This window comes from Anticarsia gemmatalis, chromosome 7, assembly GCF_050436995.1.
Source record: "Anticarsia gemmatalis isolate Benzon Research Colony breed Stoneville strain chromosome 7, ilAntGemm2 primary, whole genome shotgun sequence".
NCBI lineage: Eukaryota > Metazoa > Arthropoda > Insecta > Lepidoptera > Erebidae > Anticarsia > Anticarsia gemmatalis.
The window spans coordinates 4,273,353-4,293,469 of NC_134751.1; the positions used below are offsets into that span (position 1 = coordinate 4,273,353).

The 20,117-nt window shown below is 34.9% G+C and overlaps 1 protein-coding gene across 1 annotated transcript; it reads right to left on the minus strand.

Annotated features, from left to right (window-relative positions):
- Positions 1-4,443: 4,443 nt before the first annotated feature.
- LOC142974318 (cytochrome P450 CYP12A2-like) lies at positions 4,444-14,865 on the minus strand. The gene is made up of 10 exons (XM_076116568.1): positions 14,599-14,865; positions 13,672-13,793; positions 12,833-12,966; positions 11,478-11,593; positions 10,283-10,399; positions 8,827-9,105; positions 8,398-8,557; positions 7,676-7,888; positions 7,092-7,263; positions 4,444-6,298 (listed from the first exon to the last, which is right to left on the minus strand). The coding sequence occupies exons 1-10, from the start codon at positions 14,658-14,660 to the stop codon at positions 6,144-6,146; spliced, it is 1,530 nt and encodes a 509-aa protein (XP_075972683.1). The 5' UTR covers positions 14,661-14,865; the 3' UTR covers positions 4,444-6,143.
- Between the last annotated feature and the right edge of the window lie 5,252 nt (positions 14,866-20,117).

A 20,117-nucleotide genomic window follows, 5' to 3' on the forward strand; every position in this document is an offset into this window, starting at 1 on the left:
TGTGATTCGTCGTCTTATGTTGACCTTCACAAGCTACTATTATTAAACGACATCCAAACGTGTAAGCATAATCCCTATATTCTATTTTAGACCTTAAAAGAAGGGCATAGAGTCGAATTTCCTTCTTGAAGGGTACCAAATGATTTGTTTATCCGTGACCACGTGACTGTGATTAACCAATTAAATGTAGCGATTCTTTGACTGTGAAGGGCAGAGGCCCTTCACAGCTGAGAGCTGCTGAGTTCAATCGCCGGATGGATTAGATGGCACCAACATTTGAGCTCTGTTAGAACATTAGGGGCATCGCAAACTTGTTTGCTAATAATTGCTAGTCTAATTTTCCAAAAAAGTAATACTAAAGCTACATTTTAGAATCATATAGGTTCTTGCACTAATTACTTACTATAATTATAATTATTTAGTGTATAGTTTTTTTCTAAATTCAAAATACCGTCAAAAAAATTGCGTACCAAACAAAATTCATAAAAAAAAACCTATATGCAAGTCCAGTTAGTTGCTGGCAGTCAATAATAACGCTTCTATATTCTAACAAGATTTAAGATACAGTTCTACAGATTTGACTTTATACTTTAATTTTAACAAGAAAATATAGAATGTTTTCATAAAAATCAGCGCTACTCATAGACGAGCTAGAAAGGTTGAAGTGGGACGCTCGCCGAGTCCTCTCTTATTATGCGAAGGACCATCGAAAAAGGCTTAGTTGGATGCTGTCGGATCACAATAAGACCTAGAGTTCAATAATCTAGATCGAAGTCTATCTACCTCTTTGATTATGAAATAATTATGCAAGATGCATTGTACATACCCTTTTTATTTTGTACGACTTACGAATTGAAGCCGTATTGTTACGGTCATCGATATATAGGTATATTTAGAAAACTAAGTGAAATTACGGTTTTTTTAGATATCGACTAGCAGCAACTAAACTCGGCCATTTCAAACGTGCGAACAAAGTCATAACATTTATCGGAGTCTCTCGCTTGCACTTACACATTGTCACATTCCTATTATTCTTTTGATTATGACGTAGTTCGTATGTTTGAAAGGGCCTGAGTATAGTTATCCATTTTTATATGTTAAACTGATCAGCGCCCCTAGCGTACTTACTTACTTAAAATATTATTATTATAAATATTATAAAAAATTGTTTGTTAGGAAAATATTATCATAAAATTACATCAGAGCGGCTAAGGCCCCAACTTTCCCAGAAGTGTATGAAAGGTCCATAATTTTTAGCAGGAAATATTGTTTGGTTTTCATCAAAATAGATTGTCAGGACGTTCATTAACTTTAATAAAAAACAAAATTTGTTGTTTCCAGAAATTTACTTGTGAAAATCAATAATTGTTTTTGATTATGGATACACTTCTACAGACTGAGAGTAAAATAAAGGAAATTGGAAAATCCTGGGACTATCGACGACTAGTATCAACGCATCGCTGCCGTCAGCTGCATGTAAATACTTACTCCCTTAACCGATGGATTTTGAATCGCAAGTTATCCATACTAATATTATAAATGAAAAAGTAACTGTCTGTCAGTCTGTTACTCAATCACGCCTAAACTACTGAATCAATTTGCATGAAATTTGGTATGGAGATATTTTGATACCCGAGAAAGGACATAGGCTACTTTTTACCCCGAGAAAATGACGCATAATGGGAAATTAAGGTGGCGGACCCAAGACAAACGAAAAAGAGAATCATCATCATCGCCACAAGCCAACACCCAACCTAGAAAACAGCAAATATGGACATCAAAAGATAACAGGACCAATGCCTTCGACTTGATGAGGAATAGATCAAACTCTCTTTCTAACTACACAACCAATAAGAATCAATAGCAACTAATAAACGGAACCCGGAAAACAAAACTAAATGGCAATAACAAACACGAAAAAACTGAAAATCAAACCCCTCCCCCAAGCCGACTGGTCATCGTGGGGGAAAACGACCAACACCCTCTAAGCGATAAAAATAAAAATGATAAAAATGAACAAACAAGAAAACCTACAAAAACAAAGTCAGATATATACATAGCAACCCTAAACACTAGATCACTAAGAACACCCGAAAAACTAATGGAACTAGAGCTGGCCTTAGAAAGAATTAAATGGGACATAATTGGATTCAGTGAAATGAGAAGATTTGGCGAAAGAATCGAACACCATAATGGCAAATATATTCTACACTACATTGGTGAGACACCAGGTCAACACGGTGTCGGTTTCCTTATCAAACACAACCTAGTAAGCAAAATAGAAGAAATAAAAGGAATCAATGAAAGAATAGCCCTGCTTAACATCAAATTACCAGTATATAAAGACAAAGAAGAAATGTGGACCATAATTCAAGCTTATTCACCTACAGAATCAGTTAAAAAAGAAGACGCTATAAAAACTGATAAATTCTACGAAGACTTACAATCAACAGTAAACATTGCACATAAAAACTTAATTGTAATGGGAGATTTTAATGGGCAAATAGGAACTCGCATGAAAGGAGAAGATTATATAATTGGGAAACATGGACAAGGTAAAAGAAGCAGAAATGGAAAGAGGTTAGTCACCTTTGCAATGCAAAACAAATTGAGTGTTTTAAACAGTTTTTACAAAAAGAAAAAGTCGAGAAAATGGACGTGGATGTCACCCAATGGCAAATACAAAAATGAGATCGATTTTATTCTGACCAACAACAGAAAAGTATTCAAAGACGTGAGTACTATAAGTCAGTTTAACTTTCAAACAGATCACAGAATGATAAGAACAAAATTATCTGGGTGGCAAACACGAAAAAGAAGACATGTAAATAACTATACACACAAAAATGAACTGATATTAACAGATTACAATGACATACTCATTGATAACCTAAAAATTGCAATGAACACAAAAACAGACCAAATACCAATTCGAGAAAGATACAACAACATTCTAAATATACTAAAAACCGAAATCAGAAAAACAAATAAACAGACAACTGCAAGCATATTATCCCCAGAAACTAAACAACTCATTAAGGAGAGAAAAGAATTTATACAGAAAGGGAAAAATAAACTAACACTTCATAAGATATCTGAACTAAGCAAAAAGATAAACGAACACATAAGGAAAGACAGGAAAATACATCGGCACAAAACTATAAAAAGATTTATCGAAAAAACTGGTGGTATAAAGAAAGCACTAAAGGAACTTAATCAAAAGAAAATCTGGATGCCAAACCTAAAAGGTACAAATGGTAGTTGTTCCAGCAAAAGGCAAGAGATACTCACAATAGCTACAGACTATTACAGAAAACTATACCAAAAACAAAACGCAATATCAGTGGAAAAAGAAAGTCAAATACCCACAGACTTACATCCCGTACCAACAATATTACTATCAGAAGTTATAAAATCAATTAACACACAGAAATTAGACAAAGCCCCAGGCCCAGATCAAATACCTAACGAAACAATAAAATATACACTACCAGTGCTCGCTCCCATTCTAACAGATTTATTCAACGACATCTTAACAACCGAAAATATCCCCCCAGATTGGACAAAATCAACTATAATTTTATTATACAAGAAAGGGGACAGGGGAAATATAAGCAATTACAGACCTATCTGCTTAATGTCTAACATATACAAAATCTTTTCAAAGATCATACTGTCAAGAATGACCGTAACGCTTGACGAGAACCAACCAAAAGAGCAGGCCGGATTTCGAAGTAAATTCTCGACAATAGACCACATCCACGTCGTAAGGCAGGTGCTGCAGAAATATAAGGAATACAATAAAGTATATTACATTGGGTTCGTCGATTACAACAAAGCCTTTGACTCCATTTATCACGAAAGCATCTGGCGAGCATTAGAAAGTCAAGGTGTGCAGTCCAAGTATATTCGCATAATAAAACACATCTACTCAAGAAGTACAGCCCAAGTCAAACTGGAAAGAACAGGAGAAGAATTTCCTATCGAGAGAGGTGTTAGGCAGGGCGATCCCGTCTCACCGAAATTATTCTCCTCTGTCCTTGAAATGGTTTTTAGAAATCTAAGATGGGAAAACCATGGACTCAACGTTAACGGTGTCAAACTTAATCATCTACGTTTCGCTGACGATATTATTCTGTTTGCTGAATCTCCAGGCAGTTTAGAAGAAATGTTACAACAGCTATCAGACGAAAGTGCTAAAGTAGGCCTTACAATGAATGCATCAAAAACAAAGGTAATGACAAACTCAGCGACAACAGATATAAGATTAAATAATGGACAGATGAAAATTGACTACGTTAACGAATACATTTACTTGGGCCAACTTTTAACCACTGAAGATACAATGCAGAAAGAAATAGATAGAAGAATAACAAATAGCTGGAATCGGTTTTGGTCGTTAAGCGAAATCATGAAAGACGAAAATATGCCTATTAAAGACAAAAGAAAAGTATATAATACATGTATCCTGCCATGTTTATCGTATGGATGCCAAACATGGGCCTTAAATAAAAAACAACTGAAAAAGCTCCAAGTTTGCCAAAATGGAATGGAAAGAAGTGTGATTGGAGTAAAAATAAAAGACAAGGCGAGATTAGAAATTATAAAGAATAAAACTAAATTTAAAAACATAACCACGGTATATAAAAGATTGAAATGGAGGTGGACTGGACACATGGTAAGGGAAGGGATAGAGAAATGGACAAGACTAGTCACAGAATGGTACCCACGGGATAGCAGGAGGAGTAGAGGAAGACAAACTACCCGTTGGGAGGACGATCTGAAGAAGATCGCTGGCCCAAAATGGATACGAATTGCTAAAGACAGGGAAAAGTGGAAAGCATTAGAGGAGGCCTTTGTCGAAGGACAAGCTGAAAACGATGAACTGACCGCAAACAGTGTGTAAATGTAAATCTCAGCAATAAAGGCTTATTTTATTTATTTATTTTAAGTAGCAGACAGACAGACAGACAGACAGACAGACAGAGTTACTTTCGCATTTATAATATTAGTATGGATTATGCACGAGTAGATACTTAATCACATTAATACCATTACATAGAATGTTGTTTCTGGCACACTTCCCTTGGCGTGCATATAACCCGTGCTTTCATTATCTATAAATAAGAATATTGCAAGTTTGTAGTTACAAATCATTATTCAATTTAGCCACTGACAGTTAAAATTATGATTGACAACCATCACTTGGCTAGTGTGGAAGACTCGAGGCCAAATTAGGGAGGGGTCTGCCTCCCTAATTCGGCCGGGAGGACACCTTTGCCTCGCAGTGAGACAGTGATGGGTTAAATTTTTCCTATATCCATTACTAACAGAAAGATCAGGAATGTAATCATTTTTATTTATATAAATACATTGTTTTTTTTGCACAACGTTATTTTTCATATTAATGCAGAACTAAGACACTCTTTATTACGATACATTGAAAGAGTAGATCCAAATTTGGTTTTGATAGTAACATAGAATACTTTATTACGAAATTGCTAGCGCCATTATGAAGAGAGGATGGAAATCTAGCCAGTTGATTACTTAAAGATACGATCTGCTGGGATATTCCAGAGACTCGAATTCGACTCCAATTGTGTTGAATTCGAGTCATTAATGTCAATCTGTAGCTCAATTCTCTATTACTATCGACTACCGACAACCGACCTGTCATCGAGAAATTTTGTATGAAAATCTGATCAGCGCCTCTGACGGGCGTCGTAGGAAATATTTTGGCAGTACATTCTAAATGTCAAAATGTCGATAGCTAGCCGGTTGCCGGTAGACGATAGGGATAGAGAATCGAAGTACAGTACCTCGATTCTCTATCTCTACCACTATCGACTACAAAACATACAAAATTTCTCGATGACAGGTCGGTTGCCGGTAGTCGCTAGTGCTAGAGAATCGAGCTACTGTTCTCTTAAATTCCAAACGAATGCATGATTAAACGATATATTTTTTTAAATAAACTAATTAGATTGTTTAATTAATTTAAAATATATTTTATATCAGAGTCTGATCACACGATATTTCGGATTTTAAAAGTACAATTTTGACGAAAATTCGATTGGAATGGCAGTCGAGTGCTGGGAGTAAGCCCGCAGTTCTTGAGGCTGTCTGTTACTAACAGTTTGCACTTATTTCACATCATTTAATATAAAATTAAAAGGTGGCTTGATGTAGTTGAGAGATGAATGTTCGACCTGTGGAGGAGGTCCGAACCATTCCACGTGGAAGTTTTCTATGAGACGCGATAAGAATATCTCGACTTCCAACTCGGCGATACGACGGCCTGCAACATAAAATAAAGTTGCTTTAGCATGATGCTTTAGAATTTCTGCTATTATATAACACTAGCTGACCCGTGCAACTTCGTTTGCGTCACATAAGAGAGAATGGGTCATAATTTTCCCCGTTTATGTAACATTTTTTACTGGTACTTTGCTCCTATTGGTAGTAGCGTGATGATATATTATAGCCTAAAATCTTTCTCGATAAATGGTCTATCTAAACTGAAAGATTTTTTCAAATCAGTCCCGTAGTTCCAACAAACAAACAAACAAACTCTTCAGCTTTATAATATTAGTATAGATTAGAAACCCTGTACAAAGTTCTGATTAGCGCCTCTAGCGGACGTCACAGGAACTACTTTTGCAAACTCTCGGTACGTGATAGTACTGTCTGCAGAGAATTGCAATGCGCTAGTAAAATAGTTGTAGCATTATCTTGTAAAGATGGAAAGTTGTAAGGTAATCACAAGATATTTATTTACAACAAAATAATTCAAATCAGGAGCAGACGACGTGATAATATTTTTTATTACGTAATTCACGATTAACTAAATGACTATATGTACTGAGTTTCTTCGTGTATTAATTAATAAGTTTTAAGGCATAACAATTCGATTATAAAAAAACACGCTTATAATTTTTAAGAGACTTATAAAAAAAAATAATGCCACTAGTTTCCCCAATGTTCTCAAAAGATACGCCATTAGTTACGCATATAAGTAACCGGGGTTACCTGAATCTCCCTTCATAAGATAAATTGTACCTTTTACTACAATTCGGTCAAATCGAACCTACCTATACAACTGCGAACTCCGAAGCCAAATGGGCTATGTGCGAATGGATGGGCATTCCCATAGTAAAGTGGATCATTTTTATCCGTGATCCATCGCTCTGGGATGTACTCGGTGGCACGAGGAAAGTATTTTTCCAATTTTGTTATTTCACTGTTGAAGACTGCAATGTTTACCTGAAACAATGTTTTGAAAACTAAAAATACGTTAGCATCAATTGATACAAGGTTTTTAATTATGTTATGTACATTCTTTAAAATTGTTGGTAACACCGCAGTTTGCTACCAAATATTATGATAAAAAAAGTTTAAAGAAAATCGCGCTTAACACTCTGTTCTATTCTCGCGATTTAATTTAAATCGCGAGAATTTAAAAACGAAAAAAATCCTGTCTTTAACTCTTTACGTCTCAAATATTTATTTTCCACGGCATCAGAAACACATCATCTGTGAAAAACAGTCCAGATACAGCCTAGTTATAGACAGACAGACAGACAGACAGACAGGAAAGTCTCAGTAATAAGGTACCGTTTTAGCCTTTCGGTAGGGAACTCTAAAAGAACTCTAAAAATGTTGCAAAGTTACTTACACCCTTGGGTACCCTATAGCCTCTTATGTTGTATTCCTTGGTCGTCTGCCGAAGGTTTCCAGTGATCACTGGCAGCAGTCTCATGCTCTCTTTTATACAAGCTTTTAAATAAGGTGTTTTGTCCGACCTCGATAGGATTTCTTCTCTCAATTTATTTTGTTTCTCTTGGTTTGCCGCAAGAAGATACATGGTCGCTGTTACTGTCATGGCCGCCTGTAAATAATATAGTTGTTTTTTTTTATGATCAAAATAATCTGACCAGTACTGCAATTCTCTACCACTATAACCGGCAAGCTATCGAAAAATTAAAATGTCAGTCGGTTCAGCGCCTCTAGCGGGCGTCGTAATAACTATTTTTGCAGTCCATTTTAAACGTCAAAGCAAGTACCATGTACAGAATAATACAGTAATTCTTGTATTTATGTGCTGCTAATGATTAGGTATAAGCTTCGATTCTCAGAACGAAAGAAGTGCTTTAAGGGTTTTTATTTTTTGTTGGGATATTTTTAATAGAAAAATTATGTTTTACCATAATCCAGGTTACACTCTCAGGAGTCACAGAAGTTAAGTTTTAAAAGAAGAAATTACTGTAGTAATACCGGTTCATCCGAAGATATTCGATTATCACACAGAACTAATTATATTTTTTCTATCCAAAGATAAATTCGGTGCCATTTGTAATAATAATATGGACTTTGTAAAGTTTGGGAATATTAACTCACCGTATCAACTCCAGCGAACAACATGTCACTGGCCATAATGTATGCAAATTCTTCATTTATTTCCAATAGTTTCTCCAAAACTCCTTTTTCGTTGTTAGTTTTTTGACCAACATTTTGGTTAAGTTGCTCTATTCCCTTTTTGACGAAATGTTTTATTAAACTAAAAATAGCAAAAAAATCACTATTCCATAAAAAAAAAACTTTAACTGAGTAGTTATTTAAGGAAATATGGTTCAGAAACCAATAATATATTTAATATCCATTTAAGTTTTTGTTCGAATTCACTCTTTTACGCTTCCTCTACCTCCTACCTCTTTTGCCTCCCCTCAGCGGTTGACTGCTATATGAAATACTAAGTTATATAACGCGTACTATTCCCCAGGCTATACATAAGGTTAGCCTATATAAAAGCTATACTTTAAAACTGACCTGTCGTGTCTTGCGTACAATCTCATAGCTTTTTTGAACGTCGGCGTGGCGATGTATCTCCAAAGGCTTGGTTTGAAGTCAAGTTGATCAGCCGTAAAGAACAGTTCGTGGACACACGATATCAGTTCCCTAGCAGGAGAATCTTCAGGCAATGAGGGTTCTAGGCAATTCAGCCTACAGCCTAGTGCTATAGTGCCTATAGACTCTAGGGCCCACATGTTCATTTCAGTACCAAAGTCTCTTTGAAGCATATTTTTGTCGTTACGGTCGGCTTTCATTCTGTAAAAAGAATATGATAAGGCTCCATAAAAGGGGATAATTTTAATTTTAGTAATTACTTTTGTTAATTATAATACTTGAAGTATCAAGCGTGAATAACAAATGTGATGTTTAGACTCAAATGTACAGACAGGGGTGCAAATAACCCACAAATCACCGTTTATTTTTATTCGTGGAATCCGTACAATCAATAAAAATGTCTTGATTAAAATTTCAGGAGGACATGAGATTTGAATGCGAGATTTTCGCGTAGTAGGAACACATCAGTCAAGATATGACAACGTAGTCAGTTAATTAATAAGTTATGTATATATTTTATTCATAATAAATAAAAAAAATAAAAAATTTTAACCCATTACTGTCCCTCTGCTGGGCAAGTGTCTCCTCCCGTAATGAGGGAGGGGTTAGGCCTTGCGTCCACCACGCTGGCCAAGTATGTACTAGTTTCTCAAACTGAATGATTTTAAGGTTTAATTCTAAGATAAAACAAAGTAATACAAATGATATCCGTTAATTTATTCAGGAAATTTCATTAATAAATTTACAAAAGGTACAAAACATTTGTCTTTCAGCAATATGGCAGCCATTATTTCAGCTAATCCCATTGTTCGGTGATTTTACTGAATAGAGATTATAATTTTTAATTAAGTCTAGAAATCCAAATACTTTTCGGCTTCTCTCATTTATACAAGAGAGAAAAAGAATTGTGACATATTATGTCATGACGGTGCAGGCGTGCCGTCGTCTATAAAAGGGCTTGCGAGCTCATTCTGGGCTCAATTTTCCATGGGGCTCACTAACTAAGGGGTACCTCTGCCCGTTTGAATGGTTGAACTGTATTTTTATCATTATTCTTTTGTCTGATTCAGTTGTATGTTTATAGAGCTTGTCGATTTTCTAAAGATTTTGACTAATAGTAATACAGTTCTATGTCATTGGTATTTTCTTTTATTTGCTTCCACTTCTGGTTTTCCAAAAAAATGTATATTCTCTATATTAGACCGGAGTTCCGTAACGTGCACCATACGGGCAACAGGTTAGACCCCCTATTGAATGGGACTAACTAAAAGTATTATATTTCTCATGTCATTGTCCATACCTTTGGGTATAACAAGGGTAATGATAATGTTCACGGCTTCTTAGGAACTTATTTTGGAAAATATTAATGTGTCTTTACCTTTTGACCATATCTTCAGCAACTTCAATGAGTGCGTCGTGGTAGAGTCGAATGGTCTTCGGCTGTAACATTACTGGGTTTACTGTAGATCTGAACGCCTTCCATACTTTATCATGACTGAAAACAAAGCGAATTTATTACAATAACTGATTTTAAAGGCGACTTTATAGACAAATTTCTTAGATCCCACAGTTAAATTAAATACCCCTGTAATAATGTTCCTCGAATATGGTTTGGTGATCAAGGTAGCTTTAAGAATATTTCGAGCTAATATCTTATCACTAAGACATTTTGTATAAAAAGCGCCCCTAGCGTATTTTGTAAGAACTAATATTGTGAACGTTAGGTACTGTTCGGAAATACATTCTTTAAATAAAAAAATGGAGGTAATAAATTATGTTCGCTTATTGTTTAACAAAGCAAAAGAACAACAAACTATTGTTATTTATCATCACACTTATCTCTAATATAAATTTAGCAGATATACCTAATTCTAACCGAATATTTCAAATGTATTTTTTTATTGTCAGCTATAAACGTTAGAGTACTATGAAAATAATATAATTTCTACGCTGGTATTACAGTCTGGTTTATTTTTATTGAAACGTAGATTTGTGTTATTGTACGTGTAATGTTAGACTAGTAAAAAATAATGAAAGCCTATTTTCTCGGCTCATTCCCTTTGATCGTCTTTTGGATTTAGTTTCGAGGCTTTCATAAAAATGATTTCTTATAAAAATATCGTTATATTTTAGAAGAAAGTGAAACAGCTTACTACGTTCGTAAAAATGACTCTTCTGTACAAAATGATTCTTGTGATGACCTTATAGGTTAAAATTTGTTCGAACTTTTAGGGGAAAATTAAGTGTGACGGGTATTGAGCTTGAAATTATATTTTTTAAGTTGTTTGTTTATTTGTCGTATGGTTAGTGGTCAACCTAGTGTCAAAGTTGGTAAAGCCGCCCGAGAGGCCTTTGACGTGGCCTAACGACTGTTATCTTAGTAAACAACAACCGGGACCGTCTTTTAACGTGCCCTCCGAAGCATGGAGACGCCCAGTTCAAATACCACTATGCGGTCACCCATCTATGGAATAACCGCGCAAATGGTTGCTTAACCCACAGATCGATTATCGACCGGTGAGCGCAACTGGCTGTGGGCGCCTATCTTTTTTAAGTGAAAATATATAACTCACTCAGTAATTAGCCCGGTGATCGCTTCATCCCCTTTGTTTGATTTGTAATTTCGCCTGTAATACTCAAGGGAAGAGAACCCAGGGCGGGACGGTAACATATTTTCACTCCTTAACACCTGCAAAATATTTGTTTCTTACTGATTAAAATTTGCAGATTGATTTAACAACTGTAGACTTTCACAGATTCTCCACTTATTACCTATACTAGGATTATGAATGTGAAAGTCTATATATTTGTTCGTTACACTTTTACAGTAGCTGAACCGCTGAAGTGATAGTTTCATACTCTTTCGAAAGAAAATAAAATGACCCATATTTACTGGTTACGGCTGGTGTGGGTGTATTTTTTAATATGTTGTAATCGAAGTGGTAATTATAATTTAAAAAATAGACCTCAGACTGTAGCTAGCCTAAGAGGAAAACATCAAGCCATTCAATAAAGTAACTGGTAAAGTCATCATTACAGTTTAGTAATTTATCTTGTTTATTTCCTAACTAGCTGACCCGCGCAACTTCGCTTGCGTAACATAAGAGAGAATGGGTCAAAATTTTCCCCGATTTTGTAAAAATTTTTACTGGTACTCTGCTCCTTTTAGTCGTAGCGCGATGATATATAACCTATAGCCTTTCTCGATAAATGGGCTATCTAACACTGAAATAAATTTTCAAATCGGACCAGTAGTTTCTGAGATTAGCGCGTTCAAACAAACAAACAAACTCTTCAGCTTTATAATATTAGAATAGATATATAAGTCGGTTTGATTATAATCGAGAAATATTCAATCGATATCTAATTGATTAGTGAATACAAAAAATGTTCTTCATAAAGAATGACATTCAATCAGATATCTTTATCCGTATAAATTATCTATGTGATAAATAATAACACCTGGTTTCTAACAAATTTATCAATTAATTGCAGCCAACGAGACTGTTAAACAGAAAAATGTCAGAAAGTCTAAGCCTGTAGCCCGATTATCTACAGTTAGAACTATCGAGTATCGAGAGTTGGCATTTAAAATGTACTGCCGAGTTAGTTTCTAGGTTAATGCTTTTTCTTTACCTTAGTACAAGTGATTTTTATTCAGATATTACTTTGAAAACTCATGGGTGTGTTGCGTTAGGTTCATATTTTCAGCCATATGCGTGCAAAGCGAATGCTGCTACTTTAAATGAATTTTACTTGATTTCACTATCTACTAATAAAAAACTCAATCGGCGATTTTTCACTTTACAATTTGGTGTATTTGGTCATCCAATTCGCTATAAATAAAACGCAAAATTTCTTAAAAATAATCTCGGAAGTAAGGTAAGTTGCCTGTTAAAAAGATGATAAATTGGATGGGTAAACTTACTTGTTCTGCGATTTCAGGATCACCGACTAAGAGCATAGGTTTCAAGCCCAATATTTGATCAAATCTAATCATCGGACCATATTTGGTCATCAGTCTCACAAAAGTCTTAGGTTCGGTAAAATTGTAGAGTTCACCTAAAAAAAAAAACATACCTCTTAAATGAAATAGCATCGAATAAACGCTCATGATAGTCTTTAAAGGTAGAAAATAATATATGTATTTGCTATTTACTAAATATCCTCTGGCCCGGTATTCGTCTAACATCTAGTTTCGTTATAGCTAATTGACTAACTGCGTTGTAGATTGTTTGTGCACAGTACACTTCCACAGGTACGCTTCCTATACCCCTATGTCCGTTGGGACAGCAAGTGACCAGACCAGTAAGACGTCAGGAGCAAGACCAATGCGATGGCTCCAGAAGAAGGCATTGTTGGACCTGTGTTTGATTTCGGGTATGTTAACAGAAAAATTGACAATTAATGTCTTTAGCCCGGGCCTGGATTCGAACCCGCTACAATTCACGACACGACGAATTCAAAACGTAGTTTATATTTTCGATACAATTTTGATACATTTATTTTTAAGACAACTCCCGTACTAAGAAGTGCTCTTGTGTCGCGGGGACTTTTACAAACATACGAACAGCGGACACAAAGTACAACCAGACCCGAAACAATTATTTGTGGATCGCACAAATAAATTGTTCTGTGTGGGAATCGAACCCAATGGTAGCGGCGTGGTGACCTAAACCACTGCGCCACGGAGGCAGTCGAGCAAAACATGAGAACGTGCCTATATAAGTTCAGTAATATATTATTGATAGTTCATGTCTATTGTACCTCCAGGAAGGAAATCTAGAAACTGTCCGATGATGGGTAAACATTTTGGTCCGGGGATCTCGTTCCATGGCTTCAAATTCACTGTGTCTGTCTTGACAGAAGTGCTTGCTATGACCACTGTCCTGAAAAAAATAACAAATATTTATAAGAAAAGTGTTCTCTAGGTTTAATATGTCCTACGCCGGATCAGACGCGTCAGCATCACTGTGCAGTATCACAAAGAACATCTTTGTACGCTGGACCAACGATATAATGGTCCCCCAGCTGAATCTCGGCAAATTTTTTAAGGCCCTTATTAATCATCTCTTTTAGAATGTCAAACGCGATTTTAAAACCGTACTTCGTTGATACAAGTACCTCAATTCTCTACCACTATCGACTACCGCCAACCGGCTAGATATCGAAATTTTGACATAGAATGTACTGCCAAAGAAGTTTCTACGACGTTCGTCAGAGGCGCTGATCAGATTTTTATATAAAATTTCTCGATGACAAGTCGGTTGTCGGTAATTGATACCAGTAGAGAATCGAGCTACAGTCCGTTCAATAATGCTATGTCCAGTAGGGCATAGCATTCCTGGGCGTAGAATACTATCATTAAAAGGCTTATCCTCATATTCATAAACACACTATAAACCTATTTTAGTTGAAAAACTCCTACAATATGTTTTCACTTTTTCATTTCGCCAAGGAGTGAAAGAAACAAAACTCTTTATAAGCCCTTCTTAACTTCATATATTTTTATGAATAATAGGGTTAGACTGTAAAAGAGAGGAGAGAGAGGGTAGAAAATATAAAATTATTCAAAGAAACTTTTCAACATTTTACTGGACGATATCCTTAAAAATGTAAGAAAAAATCCATTATACCATATTTCTTTATATTGAAACAAAAATAAAACTTGTAATATAATATACAAAAGCTTACCTCACGAATTCCTTATTAAAACGAGATAATTTAACAACCGGCCTCAATTTCGACATCTGCATGATAATAACACTGTTTACGAAATAACAACAGACGGACACAAAGCAATTTATATTTTATCTCAGTAAGCTAGCTCTTATCAATGCAGTTTAACATTACACTTCGGATCGGTAACTAATTGAACTCATTTCTAAAAAGACTTATCTCAGTTTAATTGTCAAGGTATTTACTTCCTATCGCTTTTGGTTTCCGCCGATGGACTAATAGCAACTGCGACGCAACAGTTTTTGACTTTGACCTTCGTCTTGCTGCTATTTATTATTGTCGTAAATTCTTTTAAGTGTTATTCAAAAATTAGTCTAAACAATTAAGATTTAGAGTAGCTTTTTCATTGCAGTTTGTTATATCGGATAGTTTGTTTAACCGTGTTATGAAACGTGATTACATAATTTTGTACATTGTTGCAGAAAATACTATGCATTCCAATAATTTACGCAATATTTTATGCAATTTCCTGTACTTTTGCCACTAAGTGGTAGTTTTTTCATGATAAATGACTTCTAGCAGTAGTCTTTGAGTTAAACATCAGCGCGATTTCTACATTCAGTTTTAACGATTAAGTAGCGTTTGACGTTTACAATAATTACTTGTATAATTGCAAAATACGCTAGCGGCGCTGATCAGTTCTTCATACAAAAATTGTTGATAACTAATCGGTACGTTAAATAGTAGAAAATGGTCCTTTCTAGTGAATAGCATGATAATACTCAAATAAATGATTTAATGGAAAATTTAGATTATTAATGACATTTATTCATTCCGGTAGTTTGGACCATTCAATAAAATATACTGAATTAACTAATTGATTCATGGTGATACCACAAATTTGATTACAGATTATTAACGGCCGAGTCATGATGAAACTCAATATCGTATTATTTTTATGAATTAAGAAGAACTTTCCTTAAAGATAGCCAACGCACGTGTTCTTACCCTTATTTTATAATTAGCAATAAAAACAATGCGGTTATATTGTTTCACGGAATAATTTATTAGTTTCTGCCTGAGACTTCTTCTGTAAAGTAATCATTACTTGTTTTTGATAAGTTATGTACCACGTCTGGGAGTACATAACTTATCAAATACTAGTGGTCTGTCTGTGGGTCATAGGTCTGATCCCCGGAGCAGCCAAATTGCTATCACTATGAATTTCACAACGCTTAAAATATTATCAGAATCTGAGAGTCAAATTTGAGTCTTACTCTACGCTTCAGTTTTTAGAAAAAAAAAACATACGTACGTTTAGTTATTACTATCATAAATCTAAAAAAAGCACTTAACAAAGTAATATCAAAAAAGTTGTTCTCAACTCTCTTTCATATTTTCGTACATATTTCAGAAGGAAGTCTCGTAAACAACCCTAATTTAACTAGATTTAGAACGAAACATGTTTTTGGTTACACAATTTTTATCCTCATAAATTATTCAAGCGAACTCTTGTATAAATAACGAATTATCTATTTTTTAGAAACAATCTCCTTTAGATAGGGGGAATCTTTTTATCCTTTTCTTAATTCGAGTTATAATAAAAAAATACTAATAGGAATTGAACCCGAACTTCTTATGACAGAGGGATTCTATACATAGATATATTATTATATTTTTATTGTAATATTATTTGTCAGTTATTGAAATAAAAAATAATCTATTTCTCAAAAATGTAAGAATATACTACTATACTAGTAAGTCTGGATGGAGCTGCTTGGTTATCTCTTTTGTATTCAGATAAATATTGTCTTTGTGTTTTGTAGTCCCATACACCACCACAATAACCACAAAGCAAGCATGATCTCAAAATATAAAACATAAAATCAATTTCATAAAACACTAAAACGAAAACGTATTACACTATTGGTATTCAGTAGTTGTAAACAAAATCTAGCTCCCAATCAATTATTCTAACAGCCTCAGAGCCTACACGAGCCGCATACATAACTCTTCATACATAAATATCATATTATATTTGTAATATATTACTTTCTTTGTACAATATCTTTGAATGAATCCCAAGGCACTTTAAAGATTAAACTGTGACGGTATAAATCTAGTAAAGAAGTGACTTTGTATCATTATCGATTACCAAGAAATTTTGTACGAAAATCTGATAAGCGCCCCTAGCGTATTACACAAGAACTATTTCCCAAGTACTTGTAAATATCAACCGCACGTTAGTCGATAGTATCGGCTACCGACAGTAGAAAAAAGCTAGGTCATATACGATTATTTATAGAATTATTAAATTTTTCTTGATCACGTTAGACAACACATATTACAAGAGAAAATAAAATAGCTAAAACAAGCGATGAAAAAGTAAATTCTTATGCCATTCAGTTAAAACTCTTTAGCAGTAATAAGTACAGTAGCGCGATTTTGTACAATCAAAACTGTCGAGTATCGAAATTTTGACATTTAGAATGTACTGCCAAAATATTTCCTACGACACCCGTTAGAGACGCTGATCAGATTTTCATACAGCATTTCTCGATGACTAGTCGGTTGTCGGTAGTCGATAGTAGTAGAGAATCGAGGTACAGGGTGTCAACATTTTTCTGACACTAGTAATTTGTCATCATTGGCCTGTGTCCATCTATTGCAGATGATTCGGGTGGCGTCAGATAGAGGAATATTAGAAGTTAGGGAACATCTTCGTTCGTGACTTTGACTAAAAAATATAGATAAATTCGTTTTCTTACTTGACTTGTAACAAAACGAATTTATGAGCTTAAATTCGTTGTAATAAAATTTTCTAGCTAACGAAGTATACTTGACACGGGTAGACCTGCGAATTCGCTCGTTTTGCCAACTTTAAACTCAATTTCCTTGGCCGAAAACAAGCCATAAATCAAAATGTTCTAGGCTTGTTTGGACTCTCACGGAATATGTATTAAGTTGATATTTTTAAATTGGATTATTTTCATACTGTTTTTCATCTTTCGTAAACTTTTTTAAGGAAATGTTTGTCGTCCTTGTTACTTTGATTAAAGAGCAATAATTCAATTTAAAGCCTTTATGAATAGATATTATTTTGTCATGTTAACTGTACTCGTTTTATATTTATTTGATATGTACGACACATATTGGCTTTTCTCTTGTTACATCAGCCAAAATTTATCAGATTATTCACTAAAATCTCCCTTGAAAGTGGGGAAAAAAATCCAATCTGTACATATTGTGAAAGAGTATGAGATATCGTAAACAGAGAGACGTGGCGACTTAGTCATATAATAAGCAGTAAAGAATGGACCTCTTTACTGGATCATCTGATAGTACTTCGATTCTCTACCAATATCGACTACCGACAACCGGCTAGCTATCGAAATTTTGACATTTGGTATGTACTACCAAAATGTTTCCTACGACACCCGTCTGAGGCGCTGATCAGTTCAATTCTTACAAAATTTCTCGATGACAGGTCGGTAGTCGATAGTAGTAGAGAATCGAGGTACTGACGCCTAAACTATGCTTAACTCTTTATTCCATGATGCTCATTTAATCAGGCAGAAGTAACTTATTTATCACTTATTTGATTCCAACGAAAATACTACAATTGCGACGTCACTCTAGTGGTTGTCATACTAAGGTTCAGAATATCTGAGTGCAGATGCACCGGAAACATACTCGCCATGTTCCGCTCGGACCTTCCTGAGTTGCTCCCCAACGGGAATAGCAACGGTAATTATAAAGGAAGATGTGCATAGAAGACAATCGCAAAACAAGAAATAGTTATACAGTTTCCTATAGGTACCTTATCTTATAATTATATAAAAAAATACCGCTGAATGTATAAAAAGAACTTAAACCACGCAACATCGTGATGAAAGATGTTTTCCTTCACCGTTAGAGCTAATGATAATTATTTCTAATACACACATAACTTCGAAATGTCATTAATGTGTCGCCTCGGGTTCGAACCGTCAACTACTTGCATCAGAGGTGCCAACTTATACTACTTGGTTATCACTGCGATAATATCAACGATGTTCATGACAAGAAAAGCGGGTTTATTTCGTACAACCAAACGACTAAATAGTTCTACACATTGTTTTAAGCAACAAAAAGCTAAGATCAAAATGTATCATAAAGGTAGGCCATGAAAACTAAATCACTAGACTACACATAACACAAAAAAGGTGTAGCTACAAAATTTCGTTGAGTCGACAACATTTTCGTCACTTGTTATCAGAGTGTCTCGTTAAAAACTTCGCCTTTACGTGACGCAACTTAGTTCGTTATCTCGCACCGTTCCCGAAACTGACTGAACTAAACTGACGCAAAAAATATACGTGCGATTCACTTTGACAAATAAGGGTGTGAACGTCGGAACGGGTAATTTTGTTTCTTATTGAGTTAGTGTTGTTGCTCGTTTATTTTTCGTCTCTTTTTGAGTTTTGCGTAGGAGTTAGGTATAGTTGTCTAGCTATATGAGCAGAGGATGTCCTGGCCTACATATTAGAAGATTTATAATCATAAATATAGCTCCCAGACCTATATAGCCAACAGAGACAGTGAAGAACTTTCGTATTTATGATTACTATGGACGGCCTAGAAATTTCTAAACCATTTAATTGTACTGTACAATATAAACACATTAAATTAAATGATTAGATATGTTCATCTGGAGCGTTTAAACACATCTCATAAAGCTGCTTATACACACTCCGCCGCACACATTCCTTATGCATTTGTAGAAGACAGCAAACAGAGTGATGCAGTGTGCACTGGGTTTAATGTAATCTTCTTACGGTGAACTAATACCAACGCAGTTAAAAGCGTTTGCGTTACATTATTAATATTCCAAATACTTCGTCTATGGGGATGAGCTTCTTGACTATTGAAAATATTTCAACAGATATTTAGCCCTTAGTTACTTTGCCAGAATAAGGAATCGTACCTGTCTACCTCTGACCGGTGGTCATACACTACACTATTACAAAGACAGCAGTGATGTTATTTTAATCTATAAGCGCCTTCTGAATGAAAAAATGCAATGTTTTGGAGCAACAACTAGTGCTAGATAAAACTACAGGCACTTATATTTGAAAGAAATTCGTACATTAACAAATTGCTGTTTGTGTACTTTAAGGATAAAGAAAACATAAATTTATATTCCTTAAAATTTACGATGACACTTGAGATGATAATAATGTAATCAATTAATTTTAAAAGGAGGCTTAATTCTCCTCTTCTTGTTTAAGTAGTTCTAAGCTACCATCATCATGAATGTCCTATAATATGGTCAAAATACATATAATATATGTAAACAGTTAAAGTAACTAGTGACTTGTTATGGTAAAGGGGGTCTATTTCTTTTGTCGCATAGCCCATGCTCATCTGTCGGGTCTCTTTTATATATTCTTGTATCCTAATTTCAGTCATCATAATGAGTTAGACATATTTCAGACCGGACAACCGGCTAGTTATCGAGAAAATGTGATCAGCGCCTCTAACGGGCGTCGTAC

Coding starts and splice junctions, on each gene's coding strand:
- LOC142974318 (XM_076116568.1), bottom strand. CDS start 14,660: ATGCAGATGTCGAAATTGAGGCCGGTTGTTAAATTATCTCGTTTTAAT. Junction 10,400..11,477: donor ATCACCGGGCTAATTACTGA/GTGAGTTATATA, acceptor CTTTGTTTTCAG/TCATGATAAAGTATGGAAGG. Junction 6,299..7,091: donor CGGAGTTCGCAGTTGTATAG/GTAGGTTCGATT, acceptor TTTATGTTGCAG/GCCGTCGTATCGCCGAGTTG.